The sequence below is a fragment of the Dendronephthya gigantea genome, unplaced genomic scaffold, assembly GCF_004324835.1.
Source record: "Dendronephthya gigantea isolate DGI-Jeju-01 unplaced genomic scaffold, DenGig_1.0 000039F, whole genome shotgun sequence".
Lineage (NCBI taxonomy): Eukaryota > Metazoa > Cnidaria > Anthozoa > Malacalcyonacea > Nephtheidae > Dendronephthya > Dendronephthya gigantea.
The window spans coordinates 427,506-452,575 of NW_021163049.1; the positions used below are offsets into that span (position 1 = coordinate 427,506).

A 25,070-nucleotide genomic window follows, 5' to 3' on the forward strand; every position below is an offset into this window, starting at 1 on the left:
TCAAGGTATTTCTGTTGAATATTTTATGGAGCCTTTGTACACATGAAAAATTTATCATAATTTACCACCCTGAACTTTGTTCTTTAAACTCAAGAAATGAACTGTTATCGAAATGCAGGCATAGAAACAAATTTCTCTTAAGCAATATTACTTGATATAATCTGTATATATTTATATGTAATTTAACACTATAGCTTTCCGTTTTACGTCAAACATGTATATAGTATATATAACCTTGGCAACAACATAGCGCGACATTTAAATTCACCTGATGAGTGTGGCAAGCGTTGCTTGTCATACGAAACAAGTTTGTAGTGAATAAAATCTTATGAAGTAAACCAAGTTTATTTTATTTTATCTTTATACTAGCTCTATACTTCGAGCACTCTACTCATATATGATTCTAAATACATATTTGATATATTACGCTCCTTTATTGTTGAGCACTCTGCGAATAAATATGGAACCTATTAATCTTGGATACTCCACAAAGAACATTCCTGTTGCGCAGCCAAAGGAATACTTAAAGTGTTTGGTCACTAAAACGGAATCATTTCTACGACGTATTCGATGGAAAGCTTATCATTTTCTCAAACCTGACGAGTCTACGGAATCTGCATCACCGAATACCTTTGGTTTTCGTTCTACAAAATCGCCACCCCCAATGAAAGAACTTGAAGAATTTGAAAATAGAATGTTTTCTATTATTCAAAATGTTAAGTTTAACAAATGCCAAAATGAATTTCAGAAAACCCTTACGAAAGACTTAAATAACATTCGTAGTGAAGATAAAGTTCTAGTGTCCGCAGATAAAACAACAAACTTTTACAAGTTAGATGCCCCTTCATACGACAAATTGCTTAATAAAGCTATAACAAAGTCCTACAAGAAAGCTAACGATAACATAACTTCCAATATAACAAATGAAGAAAAGATTATAGCTGAGAATCTTGGGCTTGCCGACCGAATCGATGCTTTAGCACCCAAAAATAGCTTTGTAACATTGAAAGATCATAAACCTAATTTTCAGAACAATCCAACCTGTAGTCTAATTAACCCTTCCAAATCAGAAATTGGTGTCATCAGCAAAAAACTCCTGCAAAGTATCAATTCAAATATTTTGGCCCATACTAACCTAAATCAATGGAAAAACACGAGTTCTGTTATTTCATGGTTTAAGAATTTGCCTAACAAGTCATCTCGTTCGTTCATTTGTTTTGATATTGTAGATTTTTACCCATCTATTACCGAAGAGTTGTTTCTTAATGCCTTAACATATGCTTCCCAGTTCAACACCATCACGCATGAGGAGAAGCACATAATTATGCAGGCGAAGAAATCAGTTCTCTTCAGCAGAAATCAAACTTGGTGCAAGAAAGAGTCAGATAGCCTATTTGATGTAACGATGGGCAGTTTTGATGGTGCGGAAACATGCGAGTTAGTTGGCCTATTCCTACTATCGAAACTCCCCCCAGAATATCGAAATGATATTGGTCTCTACAGAGATGATGGCCTTGCAGCGTTTGACAAACAACCGAGGGAAATTGAAAATATAAAGAAGCAGATTTGCAGAACGTTTAATGAACATAATTTAAAGATTACAATCGAAGCTAACAAAAAATGTGTGAATTACCTAGATGTTACATTTGACCTAAGAACTTCTTCATTCAAACTGTACATGAAACCGGGAAACACGCTTCAATATGTCCATCGTCAGAGTAATCACCCACCCGCGGTTTTAAAGGCAATCCCTGATGCAATTAACAATCGATTGTCCAATATATCGTCTGACGAACAAGCATTTGATTCAGCTTGTCCTCCATACCAAGATGCCTTAGATAAGAGTGGTTATAACTACAAGTTAAAATACAATCCCCAGCAAACAAAGACAAAACGCACTAGAGACAGAAACGTTATATGGTTTAATCCACCTTACAACTCCAATGTCGAAACGAATATCGGACACAAATTCCTCCAAGCAATTGATGATTGCTTTCCTAAAAACAATCCTCTCCATAAAATATTCAACAGAAATACCTTGAAACTAAGTTACAGTTGCATGCCCAATGTCCAAAATATAATTTCTGGGCACAATAAATCTATAGTAAATAAGTTCACCTCTACAGATGCGTCAACATACAGCACGAAACCAAGTCAATGCAATTGCAGGAATAAGTCCTCATGTCCACTGCCCGGCAAATGTCTAACATCCAGCGTAGTATACCAAGCAACGGTTGTTAGGAACGATACGAATCAAAAGGAATCTTATGTCGGACATACAGAAGGGAAGTTCAAAATACATATTTGATATATATATATATATATATATATATATATATATATATATACATACATACATACATACATATATATATATATATTATATAATATATAATACGATACTACATGATGCTATATGATACAACATGATATAGTATGATATATTATGATGCTATATCATACAATATAATAATGTTTGATATATTATGGTAATATATGATACAATTTGATACAGTATGATATGGTAAGATAATATATGATACAGCATGACACGGTATGATACGGTATGATATAGTATGATACTATATGATGCAATATCATACGGTGTGATACGGTATGATACAATATGATGCTATATTATTCGATATGATATAATATGATGCACTATGATACAATATGATACAGTATGATATAGTATGATGCTATATTATATGATGATATAATATTATGCTATATGATATGATACATTATGATATAGTATGATGCTATATGATACGATATGATACAGTATGATATAGTATGATGCTATATGATACAGTATGATACAGGAATTGATTCTGGAATTTTCCTTTCGAATTCTTATTATTTTTTTCTTATTTGCGCTATGATTTTTGCCTTGCATTGTACTTTACTGGAAACAATGTGCACTTTTTTGATACAAAAAGAAAAATTCGCTGGGAAATGTTTAAAAGTTTCAAAAAGACTACGGTGGAAAACAGCTTATTTTTTCACATAAATAATCTGCTTTTTGGAAATTGACAAGGGTATTCTGAAATTTTGTGTTCTGCCTCAAATACTTTTTTGCATATTTGCGCCGTGATATGTGTGTTTTATTGTATATCACTGTACACAATGCGTACTTTTTTGATAGGAAAAGAAATATTTGCTGGGAAATGTTTAAGATTTTAAAAAATACTGCATTGGAAAGCAGCTTTTTGATTAACCTATATAATGGGGTTTTGTAGATTGTGCCGTAGTTTTGATTAAAGCCTTTCGATTATAACTAAGGAATGATATTGACAATTAGCCTTCAAAATTACTCATCTTGATTGTCAGTTAATTAAAACAAGTCTGGACATAGTTATATCACGAAAAGTATATTGTTTCGGTACTTTATCCTAATTATTAATACAGTCTGTATTTACTTGACAGGTTGTTTCTGGAATTTTCTTTTCGGTTCCCATTATTTTTTTTCTTATTTGTGCTATGATTTTTGCGTTGCATTGTACTTTACTGGAGACAATGTGCACTTTTTTGATACGAAAAGAAAAATTCGCTGGAAAATGTTTAAGAGTTTCAAAAAGACTACGGTGGAAAAACAGCTTATTTTCTCACATAAATAATTGGCTTTTTGGAGATTGAACCATAGCTTCGAATGAAGACTTTCCATTGTAGTGAATGCTATTGAAAAATTAGTGTATAGGCTAGGTTCATATATGAACTAGCCATGTTATTGTTGCAGAATTACAACAAGCGTGGATACAATTTTATAAGAAAAAGCATTGTCATTGTAATTTATCGTAATTAACACAGATTATTTTTACCTGACAAGGGTATTCTGGAATTTTGTGTTCAGCCTCAAATACTTTTTTGCATATTTGCGCCGTGATATGTGTGTTTTATTGTATATCACTGTACACAATGCGTACTTTTTTGATAGGAAAAGAAAGATTTGCTGGGAAATGTTAAGATTTAAAAAATACTGCATTGGAATGCAGGTTCTTGATTAACCTAGATAATTGGGTTTTGTCGACTGCGCTGTAGTTTTGATTAAAGCTTTTGGATTATAATTAGAGAATGATATTGACAATTAGCCTTCAAAATTGCTCTTCATGATTTTCTGTGAAGAAATGGTTACCCAAACGTAAGAAACTAGCAAAAGCGAAGAAGGAACTTGTTGTAAATAAGGCACCTACTTCTGCAGCTTCAAGAAATTTTGGTGGATGAGCCTGAAGATACACTTGTCAGTCACAGCGGAGACGAGCCAATAACAGATACCGGTAGCGACATAGGCACTGGCTGTCCAGAAAATGAAATTGACTCGGTAGTTGCTGCTTTAAATCTTCCTGAACAGGAAGGTGATTCTGACTGTGATAGTGACTTAAGTGTTGGTGAATCTGACAACGAGTAAAGCGTCTTTGGTGATAGATAATGATAAATGTTTTTCACTGACTTCTCTCATGAAGCAATTAAGTAAAGTTATGCGCAGTGTACAATACTCCATTGACACTGACCATCATTTAATTTTTTATAAGCTGTTACGCCACGGATGCATACAATATTGAATAAACAAGAAGTAGTAATGTGTGTGCCTAGAAGATAAAAAAAATCTCTGAGATTTTGTTTTATCTTCTATGCACACGTGACACCACGCATTACTATACCTCTTGCAAGAGCATTTCATGTTTCATTTGGCTCAACTTCAAATTTCCTCTGACAATATCCATACAGGGGCATCAACCACCCTCACATGAATGCGCGAACATGACTTTTTAGACTCGCAGCCTGTCACAGTCGTAGCCGGCTACTTTTTTGGGGTAGCCGCCTACTTCAAATAATTTTGAAACCCCTGAATACCTATGCTATGGCAGACAAGGACGGTTGTAAAACTATGGATGAAGTCACTCGTGGTCTCGATTTTGTGTTTGTTTATATCGATGACATTCTTGTTGCCAGCACCAACGCACTCGAGCACGAAGGCCATCTACGTCTACTTTTCGAACGCCTCCAGCAATATGGTATTGTCATCAATCCCGCCAAATCAGTTTTTGGTGTTTCCACAGTCGAGTTTCTTGGTCATAAAGTTACTCCACACAGCATCCAGCCCCTGCAGTCTAAGGCTCAGGCCATTCGCGATTCCCCCCTTTCTCTCTTACCAAACTACGGGAATTCCTTGGCCTTGTGGATTTCTACCCGCATTCGAACTACAACGTACCATCCTATTGCCAATGGTCTTGTTGAAGTTTCCATCGGCAGCTGAAAAGTTCTCTGAAAGCCAAGAAAGACCCTTCACATTGGACTGAACGCCTCCCTTTAGTCCCCCTGGGTATCTGCACTGCCATAAAATCCGACCTAGGCCACAGAGTCTCTGAACGAGTCCACGGTACCACCCTGTGCCTGCCCAGATAATTCTTTTATCAATCCCTTGATCCTACTTCCTACGTCGACTGTCTTAAGAAGAACTGTGCAAGAACTAAAAGCTCCGAAAGACCGTCCTCAGCAGCGAACAACCCATCTTCCAAAAGATCTGCAGACCTGCACTCCCAGCACTCCCTCCAGGAATTGTAAGGTTAAACCACTGAGCTATATTATAATTCCTGGAGGACCGGCTTGTAATTTTTTGGTAACTTCGCTGCCATCTTTTTGAGGCCGAAAACATGGCAAACTTCGCCCTTCTGCACATGCTTAGAGGCTCTGCTGACGCCACATGGTCCTAAATGGCCATGATAGTTACCACTGACCAGGCTCAAATCTGAGCCCACTAAAACAATCACCCCCCTGTTTTTTTTTTAAATACTTCCGCAAACATATTGTAATTCCTTGCCTGCGCCAAAAATGTTTTGAGACGATGTTTAGAATAATTGTGTTAAAAAACATACGAAGGAAGAAACGGTTTCGCAGACCACAGCTGGCTGATATTTGAACTTTTTTTAAACAATTTTTTTATAAAACATCCGCGCCTTCATCATCCACATGAAAAAAAAACAAATACAAGCCCGAGGAAGTGCAGTCTTGAAGTGAAAGAGGTATTTTCTATTATTATTTTGTATTTTCTTATATTATTATAAACTGTTGCTTTGTGCACATCCTTTGTTTTTTGGAAATCTTTAGGGCTTCTTATAAATGAAAGTAACATAAACTCATTCAAACACTTTTTTATGTGAAATCGTGGATTGCGTCAACTATTTGTTTGTATTTCTACAGACAAAAAAGCCCTGAAAACTTCAGAAGTGATGACTATTTTAAATAATTGGCTAACAGGTATTAAAAAAGTGTCTTTACCCGGGTTTGTGTAAGTCAAGCCAATCATTTCAAAGCCAAAAAAACCAATGCATCATTGACATTGTTAGCCTTTTTTCCAGGCTCAGTATATAGTGATACAGGTTTATTCCAAATTGAGCAAGGCGGTGGCAAATTGTGATAAAAAGTGCAATAATTGCATACCACCTAGGAGGATGCACATACCATACTAGTCATACCTTCATATATCAATACAATTTATAATGGTAGACCATTAGTTTCAAAAATATTCAAAAATACTTGGGCTAAAAACGAATGTATATTCTATCAATTATCAGTTTCAACGCGGATACACACATTTTTTTCAAGCGAATATATGCGTAATAAATGTGCGTAAACACACATACTAGATATGCATATACACACGTATACTAAATATGAAACATAATCAGCGTATAGAATGCTTATGGAGAGATGTTTTTATCGGTGTTGGTCACTTCTTCTACACACTTTTCTATACAATGGAAGAGAATGGAATACTAGATCCAACAAGTACAGTTGATCTGTTCTGCCTACACCATGTGTTCTGCCCCAGATTAAACCATCAGCTGAGAAATTTTGTAGAAGCATGGAACAATCATCCTCTTTGCTTTGTGTTCTGTAACACAACTGGAATCCTTGGCAGATCTGGGTAATTGGGATGGTTTTGAGGAAAACAGATTTAATACTGGTGTCCGTGAAATTTGATGGGCCTAATCAAGTTGCGGATTTATATGGTGTTGACTCACAAGGACCTGTACCAAATGAATTTGATCTTGGTACAACTGTTGAAGTGCCAGACACATATCTTCCATTGAGTGAGGTACAACTTGAATCTCTTTCAAATATTCAGGTACATGCATTGAGTAATAACTATGGTGTTGATTTATACTTGGAGACAAGAGCAATAGTAGCAGAACTGATATAATTTAGGTTTTTTATAATAAACTCCAATAAGACTTGTAACGATAACACGATTGGGCTGAGAGACCAATCTGAAAGGACATAAGAAAACAAGAAGCAGGTGCTTAGGGAGAACAATAATGACATAGGATATGTTGATTCGGAACAATCATAACTTAAAGAGTAAACACTTAGACAATATAAAAATAGACATTGAAAGAAAGATAATTTTTTACAGGAATCTGTACTCAACTAAAAACATAACAAACATACCATCTCATGCATTAAGAGATTATATACATGTGTTACACAAAAAATGACAGAAAGATACGTATGCAAAATTTGGAAGTGCACATTTTCACTTTTGAACAAGTCTTGATATTTCTCATAAATTTATCATTTTACTATCACGTGTGCAAAAGATAAAATGCCACAAGTGGAAACAAACTTAATGCAGGATTATAGTAACTTCTTTTAACTGCTGCACCATACTTTTTGATTGATTTTTTTGTGTGGCACATTGTATATGGCACTTAAATGTTGCTATATGTCAATGGAAACTGAGTTCATGAAAAATATTAACAGCTAACAGCATTTCTAGTATATTTTGATGTTACAGTACATGTAAAATTGGCTTTAATGTTTTGTTTTGCAAAAGCAAATTCTATGCCATTTTTTTAATTAACAACATGGTCAACAAAGAAATAAAACACAACCCAAATTTTTGAAAATGGTCTGTTTGACACCCTACCTGATTATATCAAATCACATAATTCGAAAGCCCTTCGCTCCAAATACTAGGGCAGTGTCCATTTTTTTGAAAAATAAAGTCTTACTTGTGTGACTGACTGGCAGCTTTATTTTGCTAAAACACGCATGTGACATAGGCAACTCGTTCTTCTCATCATCAGGCAGGCATTCTATAGATAGCTTATGACAAAGTCCGAGAGGTGGGATTTGTTTGTAGCCTGTCACAAACAGCAGCAATGGAACAAGACGTCCTTGTGGAAATTATAAAGAGTATATACGAATAAAACATTTATATTAAAATGAATATTAACTAAGCATGCATGTGCATGCTATATGTTATGTTATTACCATGACAATTTCAAATGTTTTTAGTTAATATTTTTATTTTATATGTAGTTGCAGGTATTCGGATCCTGTGGAGATGGCTATGCCCTCATTGTAGGGTTGTTGGAGGGCACCTTTTGAAATTGAGATGGTGGCAATGTGGCAATAATGAAGATTGATGATTGGTAACACTTGATATGATTCCGTTATAGGAATTGTGTAGTGAAGAATATTGTGGATAATTGTGGACTTGAAAATTATATTTATGAAATGCCATGAATGTGTGTTTGTTGTGTGGTAAAACCCGGGTGCAATATGGAAATGCGTGAGATGCCTGAGATGCCTTGGCCAGAATGAATGCCGGTTATTGCCATTCTGGTCAAGTCCCTTTCGTTTGTTTTTCGTTGAAAACTATAGCTAGGTTTCATCAGGCTCCAAGCAAAACTAGGGAAAGCACGTTTCTAACCCGCTAGCAGGTCTTGGAATGACGTGCTTGCATATGTGATTTGTGATGATGAGCGGAAATTGTGTGACGTGAATTGGTGGTGAGATCGGTGATGATGATGAAGTCGAAATATGTATGAGCATGCTGTTTATCCATATGTAGTGGGCTGTTTGTTTGCTATTGGGGATAATCCCTGAATCGTATGGTTTCTGTTCTCTGAATTGATTAGTTCCATAAAAGATCCCCAATGTGTAGTGATTTTGTAAAAAAGGGTGGTATTCAATCCCACGTGTATTCCCGTTATAAAAATATTTATAAACCGCGGCATGGGAGCGTGCCGAGGAAATTGTTGTATATATTTTGGGCCCATCTCTGTGAATAGGATATCTATTACGGCTGGCCTGTGCCTCGGGGACTTTTATGTTAGGAATTAAAGATGGAAGAGATTTAAATGGTTTTACTTACCCTTCAATTTGAAGAAAAGTGAGCGTCCAAGATGCTTACCAAAGTTCAGTGCTGTAGAGCTTAATTAGCCAGAGGGTGGGGGGCTCTGTTGATGAGCCTAAAGCTGTTAAATCGTAAAAAAAGCGTGACGTCATCGTAGACGTCATAGATGTTCGCAACACATGACTGATATGACTCATAGATGACAGATCGTAACTCATAATTCCTCTTATAAGTCTAAAGTTTACAACGACCTTCAGAATAGAATCTTTATGGTTCATACCTTGAATAGACCTGACACGCACATACTGCTATATATGACCGCGTTCGGCATTTTAAATATTAGACTGGTAGGATGATAGTCCGCTACAACTTATGAATGATTTTCAAAGTAGTAACAATGACACCATTACATTGTGTATTACTATTAGTCTACTACTACAGATCACTAGCACAAGTTGATGACTTGGCTCCTCGACTTTCATGTTAGTGTCACAATGTTACTTTACAAAAAATCGTTGTAAAGGTGTGAGCTCTGCTTCTGTCGTCTGCTTCGTTTTTCTAGTTCGATTACTTTCGGCAGACATGTGGTGTTCCAGACAATGTTTGACAGCTGAACGTGTCTCCCAAAATTGTACAGGTGGACCATTGATGCTTATAAACATCAAGGAGGACAAATGAGAAACAGATATGCTAGAACGCGACTTTGTGCATACTAAGTTCATCTGTGAAAAGCCCCTCTCTGCCTCTGCGCTACTGACTGGTATAATTTGAATGAACCCTTTCAGGAGCCTTTCTCCAACAAGCGAGGGAACGTTTCAAGGATCGCTGAAAAATTCTCGATAGGATGTAATAATGCCGGTTGAATCTATGTTAAATCTCTCGCAAAGTGACATGACATCTTGCTTACCTTTGAGCCATGGAGCCTTTTACCCCCTAGGCCATTTGTCTGGGGAGAGGGACTCAATTTGGTTTAACAATATCTTCTCAGATGAATCGATCACCTTTTTTTGAAGGTTATCAATCAAACCCTGCAGAAATTGCTTTCGATTAAACAATTTGTATCCAGTTCGAGACTGGAATGACTTTAATTCCACGCCTTTAAATTCGACTGAGGAATCGTAAATTGTCCTAAATTCATATTTTGTTTCCAAAAAACGTTAACAGGGAAACCGTTTATGATCGACCTGACATACACAACCAGGCAGGAATCCTTTGCATTTGAGGTAGCTTCATCAATTATAATAACGATCTTTTCGTTATTTTTGGTAATTTCTTTGATAAGATCTTTGCGCATTGTTGTGGCAATTATGTCAATCATTTCCGTACATGACCACCTTGAGTGTAGACTTACCCGAGACTGATTCCATTTTTCTGTTGCAGCTTTATCGGATTCTCATAGTCTGAGTATGGCCTATTTTCTTTAGCAACATAGTACGCAGTTCTGAGACATTTTTCAGTAGTTGATTGATGTTGTGCAACAGACAACCCAGTTGAGCTCTGGATTTTTCTCTTTTGTCGTTCTTTGAGTATGTTGGTTGCAGTTATGTGCGCATTACTCTTTGCATGCTTGGTTATTTTTTTTCGTAAGTACTTTTGGATGTGGTTGTCCCATGCTTGTTGGTGTTCGGGGACAACTGAGTCCAGGGTTGTAACTTGATAGTTAAACCAGTGGGTGTTGTGTGATGATTTATGTGTTTATTGAGGATGGTTTGTTGGCGTTGATGGTATGAGTGGGTTTTGTGCAGTTCAACCAGTTGGTTGAAGGTGGTGGATGGTGTGTGGCTGAAATTGGTGGGAATTGATGAGGTGGATGGTTGTTTTTTTTATATTTTGACATAGGTAATTGGAACAATATTGTAGTTCTTATATAGTTATAAGTTAATTTGTAACAATTGTCTGAATTAAACAAACTAGAAAAAAAAAAGGATGTTATGTGTATGTGGGCAAAAGGGGAACATAATGAGTAATTTGTTGAATAGTTATTTGCGAATTGAGGGGCATAGAAATAGAAATAAAAATAACCAGATGGGGTAGTTGGGAATTTGTTGGACAACCGCCAACCATGTGGTGTGTTTGAAATAAATTTTTTTGTAAAAAGGGTTTTGTTTGTGTATAATCGAGTTCTTCAAAGAAACTATGTAGTTACATGTGTAGTAATAGGTTGTGTAGCGTTATTGGTGGTGTTTAAATCAAGGTTATGTAAGGAGGTAGGTAAGAGAGTAAAACAGAAGGCAAGAAAGGCAAGCGTGCGAATCAGTATCCCCGTACGCGGCGTTTGATCCTTTTGCGGACTCGTCAGCGGGGAGCAGGGTTGGCTTTGTGTAAAAGAACCATGAGGATAAGAAGTGAGTAAAAGTGGTGTGTGTTTATAGGAGAATCATAAAGAATCAAACCTGCGTGAAAATGTATTCGTAAAAGGTAATATAGAAAAATTAAACTGTGTGTCTTACCAAAGTTGTTGTTGTACTTGGATAAACCAACGCGATGAGCCATCTTAATAGTTAAAGTTGTGGTGAAACTGTGTGGAATTTGTTAAAGACAAGTTAAAATATCAGGGGTCGGGTCATGTGTTAGTTTCTGGTAGTGTTTCTCATTATAAAGTTGTCTATATGCCTCAGTAGGATAATCTTCCATTGGCCATATAACAATGGCTGCTCCTTTGTCTGCTGGTTTGATTATTACATCATCCTTTTTCAGATCATGGATGGTTTTGAGGCTTTGTGAGGATATCTTGGTTTTTGTAGTTTGTTTTTGTGTTCCAAATTCACTTTTGAGATCGTAGAGTACATTTGATATGTATTCTAACAGGTTGCTGTTGTGGGGGTTTGGTGTTGTGAAGTTATTGGATAGTTTAAATGCATATTTTTTAGTGTCCTTTCTGTTTCTGAAGAAATATTTATTGTACATGCTTTTTTTGTATTTCAGAAAAGAGTCATATATGGTCTTGTATGGTGTGTGTTTCGGTGTCGGGACAAAGGTAAGACTTTCGACAGGGTTTTTTGTGCTTCATGTGAGATGGGTTTGTTAGAGACGTTGACAATAGTATTGTGTTGGGAGTTATATTTGAGTTTTTTTATGTAGTTTATTTTTGCTTTTGTGTCTGTTGTTATTTGTGTTCCGTTGTGTTTTCAAATATTTTAGGATGTTTCGTTTGTTGTAATTGTTTGTATCTGGGTTGAGTTTTAGTTGGTTTTTTGTTATTTGTGGTGTGTGGGTTTGTTGCGTCTTAGAAAATCCAGGATTTGTTGTTGCGTGTTGTAGTTCAAGTGAGATGGAATGTTTATGTGAGGTGCTGATTCTTGCTCATTGTTGTTTGGTTGATGGGTTCGGTGTCTGTTGTTTATTTTATACCACCCACTCAACATTCTTTGTGGAAACCCATTGCCAATGATAGGCACATTGTTTTGAACACCATTGTTTGAACCTTTATTATCAGTTGTAGTTGAACAATTGACACCATGCGAGTAAGTGCTCTGAATTCCACACACACTTGATGCCTAAAAATTGAAAATAGAAAACATGTATATTACCCTTGATTATCCACTACATTTTAAAGTGCCCCATATCACATTACACCTATTTACAACAAATTAAAATTAACACTTTTAAAATAACTTTTTTTTACTGTCATATAGATACAATCATAATTATTCACGGAAAAACAATAACATAAACACATTAATTAAGTAATTGTCTTCCTGAATATTTAGCCTTTGAAAGTTGTAGCAGACTGCAAAGCCATGGCAAGACAAATAAATTGTAATGCTACAAAATATATATCATGAAATCTTGAATTAAATATATTTTTGCTACAACTGTCCTCATGCCCATTTCACCTTTTACTCATAACAAGTAACCCTCACCAAATATGTAAATAACCTTACACACAAAAAGGACTCCAAGCTTGTTTGAGAAAGTGGTGGATGCAAACCTTCATCTTGTAATAATAAGTAGACAATTCCCTGTTTATAATTACATTGAATTACAGCACCATCGTAAGTTACAGATTCCCTTGCTGTTAGTTTTCCATTTTTCCTGTGCACGAACTTAGGCTGTGATGGCTTAACATCTCCATTTAATCCAATGACACATGTATTTTCAGATTATTGAGAGTTATTAAAGGAGCTGCAAATGTATGTCAAAATGTCATTTTCAGCTGTTTGATCTGTGTACTCAACTCTCCAGGTGATGACGCAGCTCGTCGCGCAGAGGAAGAAATATGCTCAAAACAAGCTGAAGAGGAAGCATTAACGTTAAGATCCATGGATAATATTGGGAAATATGAATGGATTATCGACTCTGGAGCAACTCAACACATGACATTTGAGCGTAATAATTTAGAGGACTATGTTGAATTCCAGCAACCCTCTGTTGTAAACCTTGGAGACAACCGTTCCATTTTAGCTTATGGCAAAGGAACTTCTCGTATAAAGGCCGTTGTTAATGATCAATATCAGAGAAATGCTTTACGAGATGTGTTATACTTGCCGGAGTTGGAGAAGAACTCGATATCAGTTTGTTCAATGGTAAAGCTTGGTGCATTAGTATCGTTTGAGGGTGATATTTACAAAGTTACTCGCAATTCAAAGCTTTTGGCTGTTGGTGAGATTTGTGGAAAGCTGTATGTTCTAAAGATAGTAAAAGACCGTGCAAACATTGCCAGTGAGGAATCTCAATCAGATTTGTATTTATGGCATTGTCGCCTTGGGCATTTAGGCATGGACAGTGTTGTCAAGCTTGTTAATGGGAATATGGTAAAAGGAATTGGGCATGTATCTATGGAGACCAAGCCATTTTGTGAGGGATGTGTACTGGGAAAGCAGCATCATTGTCCATACCCAAAAGGTGTATCGTATCATGCTGCAGAACCTTTTGAACTGATCCATAGCGATGTGTGTGGACCCATGCTCGAAAGTTCATTTGGCGGGTCTCTGTATTATGTAACTTTGATCGATGACTTCACAAGATATACCTTCCTTTTTTTTCCTCAAGAATAAGAGTGAAGTGTTGGAGAAGTTTAAGGACTTTTACAGCCATTCAGTGAATGCTTCTGGAAAGACAATAAAAGTCATCTGTACTGATAATGGAGGGGAATACTGTTCAAAGGAATTTGAGTCCTACTTGAAAGATCGTGGAATTCTGCATCAACTGACTGTGCCATATAATCCGGCACAAAATGGTGTTGCAGAAAGAATGAATCGGACTGTGATGGAGTGTGCCCGAGCCATTATGTCCCACGCATGTCTACCACCAGAGTTTTGGGCTGAAGCTGTAAACACTTCAGTCTACTTATGCAACAGAAGTCCAACAAGTGGTCTGGATGGTGTCACACCATTTGAATGTCTATTCAAGCGGAAACCTAATGTTTGCAATCTACGTGTGTTTGGATGTACTGGCTATGTACATGTTCCTGATGGTCAACGCACAAAGCTGGATGCGAAATCAAAGAGATCCATATTTGCTAAATGCTCGCTTATAGTTGTTGTAAGATTGTCATTAATCCATCCCCAAAGTTTCTCTCTTTTGTCGATCGATCCCTGGCAATATAAAAAAGAGTGATGTATTGGCTTCTCAGAGCATAGTTGGCATAGAGGACAATAGCTTAAGTGATCATCAGGGTTTCCAACTCGTTTTCCTTCTATTTTGAATGATCCACATAAAATTCTGACTGTATATGCACAGCCTTTATACCTAAGACAGGTGCGTGGGAGGTCGTCTATACCGGATATACAATATCATTACACTGACAACATCTGTTATTTTGGGTAGGTACTCAGGATTGTGTTTTGCCAAGATCCACCAATGAGATTGTTAATTATATGGATGAACTCTCGTGTAGATACCTAGTCTCTTCCTTTGAATTTTGTCCCTCCATGTGACCTGATAATAATCCCAGATACTTGAATTAACAATTCTTTTCCAATCCTGTTTTGTGGAAAACTCGTGTGTACTAATATATTTCAACAAGTATTCCATCAGACCATACTTTTGAAGAACCTTGATCAAGTTTGGGATAAATCCTGTACGTTTTTTGTTGGTGTTCCATTTCCACCGCACAAGTTGTGTTAAAAACATTTGCTCGCAAGGCACTCCAGGACTCATATTTATAACACGGCCCAGAAAGTAGAGCCTTCGTTTATTTACTTCACTTTCAACGTTTAGTATGCCCAACAACCCACACGCGGCAGAATCAGAAGTTCCTGGAAGAAGTCCCTGGAATATTCTCACCATGATATTATGCACTTTTTCTAGTTCGACAATATGGTTGGGTTTTAATTTCCAAAGTTCCAAGCCATAAAGAAGTTTGGGGAGACCAATGGCTTTCCATAATTTTGCCGAGATCAGAGGATTAATCCCGCCATAGTGAGTACCCATAGCAATGAGTGTAAAACATGCTTCTCTCCCTTTCTTTATGGCATTCAAAACAAAAGCTAAACTATCTTTATCTATGTGCCATGTTTTGCCCAAATTGGACCAGACCTCTTTTTCAAGCACAGTGTTGCTGCCCGGCTTCAATGAACGATTCTTTATGTTAAGACTGCGTTCTAGTTTGCTTTCTCCAAACGTTTATGGTTTTTCCCAGGTTGAAATTAAATCTCCACAGCCTAGTGTAATCCCACGCACCTTGTAACATTTGATCGAGACCCGATTTTAATCGAGACAACATAGTTAGATCATCAGCAAACATTGGTGAACCATAATAGTTCAGTTTGATAATTATTCCCGTGTTCATACAATTTAAGAAGAATAAACAGTAACGCTAAAATCCAACGTTTCAGAGTCATCTTGACTCCATTATCAAGGTTTAATAAAGTGAAGTGAATTATAAAAATTACAGCATTTAAACAAAATCAGAATACAAAAGGTATTGTTATGATTACACACGCAAACAAGATCATATAAAGACTTTAAATTTAATAGAGTCAGACTGTGTGTTCAATTTTGGGTGACGGTCACGGATGAAAAGCATCTCGTATATCAAACAATCAAATTTGCTTCGACACCTTTTAAGGATCTTAAAATATTTCTTAATGTCTGGTTTAGATAAATTATGATCGCACTTCATGTGGCGTCCAATTGCAGATGCCTCAGACTTGTGTTCTTCCACGCGTTGATGCAGATGACGAGTTGTGTAACCAATGTAATCTGTATCACACAGATCACACAACTAAGCATTGATTACTGACAACTTCAGGTTTATTTTCGCGGTACTTCAAGCTATTTTCGATCTTCACACTCGTAAATACTGGTAAAAAGTTAACATTTCCAGTTTTAACACTGAGGTCTTTAAGTTGTTTGCACAACACATTCGCCGATTTTTGATCTTTGTAGCGCAAAACTAAACGGACAGTGTAAACGGACAGACAACCTACAAAGATCAAAAATCGGCAAAGGTGTTGCGGAAACAATTTAAAGACCTCAGTGTTAAAACTGGAAATGTTAACTTTTTACCAGTATTTACGAGTATGAAGATCGAAAATAAACCTGAAGTTGTCAGTAATCAATGCTTAGTTTATTCCTTTAAGTGTGATCTGTGTGATACAGATTACATTGGTTACACAACTCGTCATCTGCATCAACGCGTGGAAGAACACAACTCTGAGGCATCTGCAATTGGACGCCACATGAAGTGCGATCATAATTTATCTAAACCAGACATTAAGAAATATTTTAAGATCCATAAAAGGTGTCGAGGCAAATTTGATTGTTTGATATACGAGATGTTTTTCATCCGTGACCGTCACCCAAAATTGAACACACAGTCTTACCTCATTAAATCTAAAGTCTTTATATGATCTTGTGTGCGTGTGTAATCATAACAGTACCTTTTATATTCTGATTTTGTTTAAATGCTGTAATTTTTATAATTCACTTCACTTTATTAAACCTTGATAATGGAGTCAAGATGACTCCGAAACGTTGGATTTTAGCGTTAGTGTTCATTCTTTATACATTTTCAAAATGTGTTCTACTCATACGATTTAACTCATGAATAAGATCATCCATAAAAATAAGAAACAACCAGGGTGACAGGACACCTCCCTGTCTAGTCCCTTGCAAAATTGTGTAAGTCCTCAAGATTGAGCCTTGCACAAAAACAGATTCTTTCATACCCAGGTACCAGTTACAGATCAGCCTCCAAGCTTTGCCAGTTATGCCCTTTTAGTGAAATAATTTATAGAGCATTCCATTTATCCACATTGTGTCGAAAGCCTTACTGATATCCATATACCCTACATAGACTTTGTCTCCTTCTTCTAAGCAATAGTTTATAGATTCCTTTATAGTGAAGCAAGTTGTTAAAGTATCCTGACTTTTCTGGTAACCATCCTGCAGAGGATGGTGTTTGACATCGTTCTCTAATCGAGATAAAATAATTCGCTCCAAAACTTTATTAATGGTGGTAAGCAAACTAATGCCTCTATGATTGTCACAACATTGCTCTTTGTTTTTACTCTTCAAGATTGGTATTTTTATAGCCAATTTCATTTGCCTAGGGATTACTTCTGTATCGATGATCCAATGAAAGAATCTCAATAAGACTTTAATCAAATTATCTCCACCATGTTTTAAGTGCTCATATGTAATTCCATTGTGACCAGGGGTTTTCCCATTTGGCAATTTCCTTAACACATTTTTTATTTCTGTTTCTGTTTGAGGATGGCTCAGAACGAATTCAATTTGTGAACTAGAATTAAAAGAGTCATGTTCGAGTGGCCAATATAAAGTTTCATAGTAATTAGCCCAAAGGTCTGCAATCTTCTGGGGATCTGTTATGGTTTTCCCATCAATAACTAAAATACTAGGTTTTGTTTATGATTTCCTCTTAGCTGTACCTGCTTTGCACTTTAAAAGGTTCCAGAGCTTTTCGTGATCAGACTCATTTAAAGTAGAAATCATCGAAATTCTTTGTTTTTGTGTTCCCATACTGCTTTCCTTTGCTCGTGCCTGTACTCTTGTTTTAGTTTTTTATACTGTTGGTACGAAACATTCATCAAACTATGGAGACAACTATCCTTTAATCATTTAGATTGCGCAGCCGAAAATATTTTTTTTTACGCTTCAGATCATCATTCTATATTTAGCTCTTGGTAATGTTAAATCAGCGCTTCTTATTGATGCCGAAACTGAATTGTAGAGGTTGTTAATATCATCAAATTCATTCATGATCTCCTGTAATGCTATACTGAGATTGTTACAATAATTGACCAAATCATTTGTTGTGGCACGCTTCCACAAAATACGATCAGAAAGAAATGATAACTCTCTTCCTATTAACTGGTGATAGACGACATTGTCTAGGTGGTCATCAGATATTTCAATTGAATGAGAATAATTTGATAGAAAATCTTCTAGAATAGTATAGTCCACAATCGAATTTTCTGAGTTTGAAAAATAGGTGAACCGAGGAGGTTCGCAAGCAGGCAAAATATTTGCTGGGAACACATTAAATTTACTGCAGAATACTGACAATTTCTTACCACGACTGTTCCATTCTTGCCCTACACTTCGTTCTATTATATGAGCATTGACATCTCCCAGGATAAGTAAGTTATACCCACAACTTCTCTGCTCTGTGCAAAATTGTTCCAAAAATTCGAGAGTATTATTATACTCTTTGTAGCTATCATATGTAGAAGGAAAGTAGATCGCAATTATAGCTAAATTGATGTCACCAATGGTCACTAATACCGATTTAATACAATCGCTTGCTGTATACAATTTCCTAGCTATTAAACTTTTCTTAACAAATAGTGCAACTCCTCCTTGCCCTCTCTTCCATCTTTGATTGATATCATTTCTAGAGCTGCTACACGAAGCAACCCAGAAATCCGGGCTAAGTGCATCTAAAAACGACAATTCGTCCCCATGTAACCAGTGTTCACTTAACACAAAAATACTAGCGTCCCGCAGAAGCTGTTTAACATAGGCGAAACTACCATAAACTCCAGCACAATTCCAGCAGCCAAGTTTTAGTCTTGCTACAGTTGCTGGCTCGTATTTTTGTTGGTTAATACACCCTTGCTTTCCCAGCTCTGTTTTGATAACCACTGTCTGGCGTAAACATTGAGAAGTGAGATAAACATTAGGACAAACTTTTCGACAAACAAACAGATGACAAATCAAACAATGGAGGTAGCGAGGAGTTAACACAAGTCAAAAACGAACAAAGAATAACATTGGACAAAACGTTAAGGAACGAAATACCCCGCAAATTAGTCATGCGCTGTCGTAAAGTTAGCAACATGATTCCGTTAACAATATAGTTAACGAACAAGTTGTATGACATTTCACACATACAGACATTAAAGTCCTGGTATCTTCAGGATTGTAGATCACATCAGTATATAGTTCAATGTAGAGTTTCATTAGAGACTATTCAAATGAAGTACGAGATTTCGTGGTGTCTCTAACGGTACAAGGAAGCGTGTTCCATATAGCTTTGATATAATAGCTGTTTATCAAACTGACAGTTTGTCGAGTTTGACACTTGGTTACATTCAGTGTTGTACCATTGATTGCATTACCATCACTTGTTTCTTGTACTGGTACATTGATGGACGTATTACTGTCGGCGTTATTTATGATGCACTTAAAATGATACACCATATCTAAGTACATGTTCAAAAATTTAAAGTCTTTGTACGGTATAACCATTTAATGGGCTTGGGCAATGATAATACAAGTTTTGTAGCACGTCGTTGTATACGTTTGATGGTATTAGGTTGGACTATTAGTATTCAACATGCATTCGTAGATTCATTGGCAGATAAATTGTAGTTGTTAATGTTCACTACTCTTCTTCGTGTGAGATAGAACAATGACGTCTGTTCTTAACTGAAGATTCGTTCACCCGTTTCTAGAAATTGACAGGTCACCAGTAAATAATAATTGTCACTGGCATTAATTCCTTGTGGCTTTTATGTTTAATCTGTGTGTCGTTATTTTCCATTCTGCCTGGAATTTGCTCTTTATGTTTGAACTTGATCGTAGTTCAGTAGTTTTCATGTGACTTCATTGTAGTTTATGAGTTCACAGCAACCAGGTATATAATCCATCGTAATTATCGCTTCTCTGGTTTTAGTAAATGAAAGTAATCACCACACAAAGATTAACTTTCACGACCCAACGTTTCGACACTCCGGTCTAGTGTCTTTATCAGGGGTGATCTGATGTTGAAACTCGGTTCCTTATATACTCTCAAAATGACGTCATCTATTAATCAGATGTAAATACTCTTTTGGCAAATAGCTTCCATCATCCCTACTAAGGGCACAAAGACTCGCATTAATATGCCAGGCTTCCAAACAACGCCTTTGTCCATAACGATCATTAGTGGTAATGACTTTTGAATCGTTCCACCCAATGTTATGGTTATTTTGAACTGTCTAAGTTCGATACGGCCTTCGATACGATGATTACTTTTATTTACTAAAACCAGAGTAGGGATAATTACGATGGACTTCATTGTATCGCGATAACTGACAGTTTACAATTGATGGATGTATTCCAGGATCAGATATAGTGTAGTTATTAAAGTTATGGATCTCCGTTTTTGCTAGGAGTTCATAAAATCCAAATTTTATCATTTAGAATCGAGGATGCAATATTGTAGTTTGTGATTTTGTCTGCAATAAAAAATAAGCACTTACTTAGTTTACTTCAAATCAACGCAATGCAGGAGTTTGAACAGCGGCAAGAAAGATAGTTAGATGTGATCACAAACTTAACGTAATAATATGTTCCAATAGACACCGCGGAAATTGGTAGACTTAGCCGTAATTCTCAATACTTAGACTTTAAATTCGGCAAGCTAAAAGATTTATAAATACTCAACAAAATATCTCTTGCACAAAAGATTTGAAGCTTGCACACGGCAAAAACAAATCATCTGAAAATGTCTGAAAATGTCTCAAAATGGCCATTTTACGGTGGCAGATGCATACGAAGAGCCTTCAAAAGTTTCCAAAACCGATATTGGAAGAAAAATTGAACTTGTTTTCAACTTATTTGATAGTATTTTCTTTGATAGCAGTTTCTGAATACTAGGATTCAAATGTGAGCAACTGATGAGATATTTGACTTCCAACACCAATTTCTGCGGTGTCGTTCCAATACCTTAGGTATTGCTTTCATTCTCTTACACCGCTTCCTTTTATAGTGTTGGATGAAACATTAATCTTTACTGAGTACGATGGATGATCATGTCACTGAAATAATGAAAAATGTATAAGAATACACATAATGACAATCACAGAATGAGATTTAAAAAAAAAGCTTACCTCCTCAAAGCCTCGAGGTGGGGAAATCCTCTTCTGTTCCTAGTTAGTAGGGACATATAACTGTCTATTAGTGGAGGGCAAGGATCTTCTCGTCAGTGTATCCAGTGTTCTGGACATTTTACCTTTGCTTTTAAGAGTAACTTTAGTTTTTGACTCATTCTGGACATTCTACCTTTGTTGTAAAGAATAACTTTTTTAGATTCTGACTATATTACCATGGATAGTGAACTGAAATTTTATTGGGTTTTTTATATATTAACCATTCGTATTTATTATAGTAACTTAAATATCAAATTAGTGAGAGGAAAATAGGCTTATGGTCACTAAAGTACGATTCTAAAACTCCACTACTTTTTAGTCTTTCAGGGATATTAGCGTGTATGTGATCAATTTGTGTTTTATAGTCTGTTGTGACTTGGTTAATAAGTTGCATGTATTGCTTTTCTTCGATTAAATACTTAGTAAGGGTATTTTTGTCGGATGCATTTTCAAGAAGGTTAACATTAAAATCACTAAGAATGATAACAGGAGTATTTGGATAATTTATATACGTAGAGTGTAAATGTTTTAAAGCGTCTACGAACCTTGAAATTTTTACTTTTGATTTAGAGCAATAAATTCCTACAATATGTAAATTATTTACTGGTTGGTTTACTTTAAGTAATGTCATTTCTACATAATTATAGTTGCACCTGAAAGGTTCTGACGTTAGTTGTATATTGTCCTTTAGGTAAACAGCAGTTCCGTAAGGTGTTCTAGCACCATCTGGGATGAAGTCATTTCTGAATAGTTGAAAGCCTGGAATCTGATATAATTCATTGTCGTCATTACTACATAGAGCAGTTTCTACAAAGATATTGATATCTGCTGCTTGTACATTATAATCGCTCGCAACGTCAGCAATGTGAAGACGTAACGATTTCACATTTTGGAATAATACTTTAAATGCTCGACTAGTATCTTTGTAGAGAAATGGAAGATGACTTTTCAGTATACAATTTTGTCTTAGTCTTGTCATTTCATCTTGAACCTTCTTGCTCACTGCGATTTTCTTTTTGTTTAAATTAAGAATATGTAATCCCGAAATGCTTCTAAGTCTGCTTAGTGCAACATAGTGCATGTGCTCTCGCTTTAACGATGGAAGGTCAACAACGGATTCATTTAATGTATCTCCTTGACAACAGTGAATAGTCTTGGCTGCAGATGGTCTTAAGGGAAACTGTCTGCGAAGAACTTGTATTTTATTTTTGGTGAACTGTCTTTTTATCTCAAGAATTGGAACCCACATTTTTTCTATAGTCTGATTGTAGAGATAAGAGTACTCTCTGCGATAATCATTACCAATGTGTTGTTCTTGAAATAAAACCCAAATGATACTTGGTCTTGATGAACCTTCTACGCGGTAATTGATTTTCTTGATGATGCATTCAGCACCATTAGTCATACCATCTACAACTGACACGTTTGTTGTGAGGTCATACTTTGCTTCCTTAAGTATTGAACATACTGAGTACAGGCCCATGGTTTTCAAAGGATCCTGTGGGATTTGCTTTTTGAGTCTTTCTTTTAAGTCGTCAGATAAATTTCCAAGCACAATATCTATTGCTTTAACATTGACCTTCTCGTTTGAAGATTTCTGAAAAACGTCATGATTATGTTGATCGACTGCCATATTGGTACTGAATAAATGGGTTGAAGATATTGGATAATCAGGATGTTGTGGACTAATGTTTAAAACCCTTTCTTTAAGAACTTCAAGATCAGCTTCAGTATGATTTCCTTCTCTGATACGATTTAAAATTTCAGCAAACTCCTTGTCTTCCCTTTGTCTCATAACTTCTGACAACTCAAACTTTGAAAATATTGTTGCCAGAGATTTGTTGCTATAATGCAGCATAACCATCCTTTGAATTCTCAAATATCCAATTATCAAATACGGGTTTCAGTTGAAATAAATCGCCAACGGTTATTATGCTAAGACCGCCAAATGGTTCTTTTGTGCCCATGATTTGTTGCAATCTTTGTCAAGAAAAGCAAACATAGCACTGCCTACCATAGATATCTCATCAATAAAAATAACTTGCATTCTTTTTAATTGAGATCTTATTGTATTCAATCTGTCTCTATCTAGAGTACAATAATTAAATTCTCTGTTCGCAGGAATTTTAAACGCGGAATGAAGTGTATTTCCTTGTATGTTAAAAGCAGCTTTGCCTGTCGGGGCAACTTTTACAACACTGACATCATCAAGGTCATTCTGAGGTTGAGAATTTAAGTGTCTTATAAGAGCTTCATACAAAGCATTAGTGACAGTACTTTTTCCTACACCAGCACCTCCGCTTAAAAATAGTCTCATTGGCAGCTTAATCAGTCTTGAAAGAGTTCAGTACATTGTAAAAAAACTCTTTTTGCTCAACATTAAGTGATTGGACAAGTTTTCTAAAATTGGCATCATTCAGCCTTTTTGCAACAAGTTCTTCGTCATCGTTTGTTTGTGGATATATACCAATATCATTTATCAAGTCGTACTGGGCATGTTGTTTATCTTTCTCAGGATCAAAGCATCCGTATAATTCACTTTCTTTCAGGCCAATTTCTCTGTCTTGTTCATCTCTATACTGCGTATTTGGAGCAACTAGATTTTCTTCACTTTCAATATCTTGTACTGCCTGATCAAGAACTTCGGTGTGATTCTTGTATTGTTTTCTCTTTTGTTCTATCACATCTTTGACAATTTCATACTGATTTTGGTAATTTTTTGAGTCCTGCAAAAGATCTGTACATTCATTCCTCCAAGCAGTGTAAAGCATTATTTGTTCTCTACAATAATTTTCTTGATATTTGGTTTTATCAAATCTAACTGACCATATTATTCTTGGCTTGTTCCTTTTCACCAGCGTTATTCTACCTTTCATTTCATATTCATCATTTTCATTTTTTTCCTGTTCTTTATGAGAAAGATCATCATCTACATTATCATCGAAATTACTCTTTGAAAGGTAATCATCTATTAATAGTGAATTTGATTTTTGTTTGCTTTGTTGATTACTGTCACTTTTACAATTAAACCATGCGACAAAATCGGCCAGACATAACTTTTCCAATTTCCTTGGTCTTCTCTGATATCTTTTAATAATGTTATCTGACTCAATATCAACAGAATTATCAAGAAGTTCTTTAATTTTATCCATGCTCTTCAATAAGAATGTTCTTTCATCTGGGTCAGATGTATTGATAAATTGGAATTCTCAAGACGATCATCTCAAAGGTATTTGCAGGACGAGGTAGACAGCCTCTTGTGCACTTATTTCAACAGCGTTGAGAAATTTGTTACCAATATGTCTCACCTTGTTAACAATGTTTTTATTGCCTTCTTTCGCTTCTTCGCATGCCTTGAGAAGTAACTTGCTCATTCCTCTTTGACCTTTTGTAATATATGAAAGGATATAAACAGCACAAGCATAAGGATCTAATATGTACTGAATATCCATGTTAGCTTTCCATGCTCTGAGTAAATTTGGATTGTAACAGTTGATTCTTATCTCAGCAGGCGATCGTTTCAATAACAAAGTGTTATGCTTAAGAGAAAGCCTTATGGCTTTTAAATATTGCTGTTCTAATAAATCTAACGTTTTGAG

At 36.0% G+C, this 25,070-nt stretch overlaps 1 protein-coding gene across 1 annotated transcript; it reads right to left on the reverse strand.

The window, feature by feature from the left end:
* Window positions 1–23,795: 23,795 nt before the first annotated feature.
* LOC114526519 lies at window positions 23,796–24,845 on the reverse strand. The gene is given in 1 exon segment (XM_028548131.1): window positions 23,796–24,845. A coding segment is annotated over 1 exon segment (1,050 nt).
* Window positions 24,846–25,070: the final 225 nt, after the last annotated feature.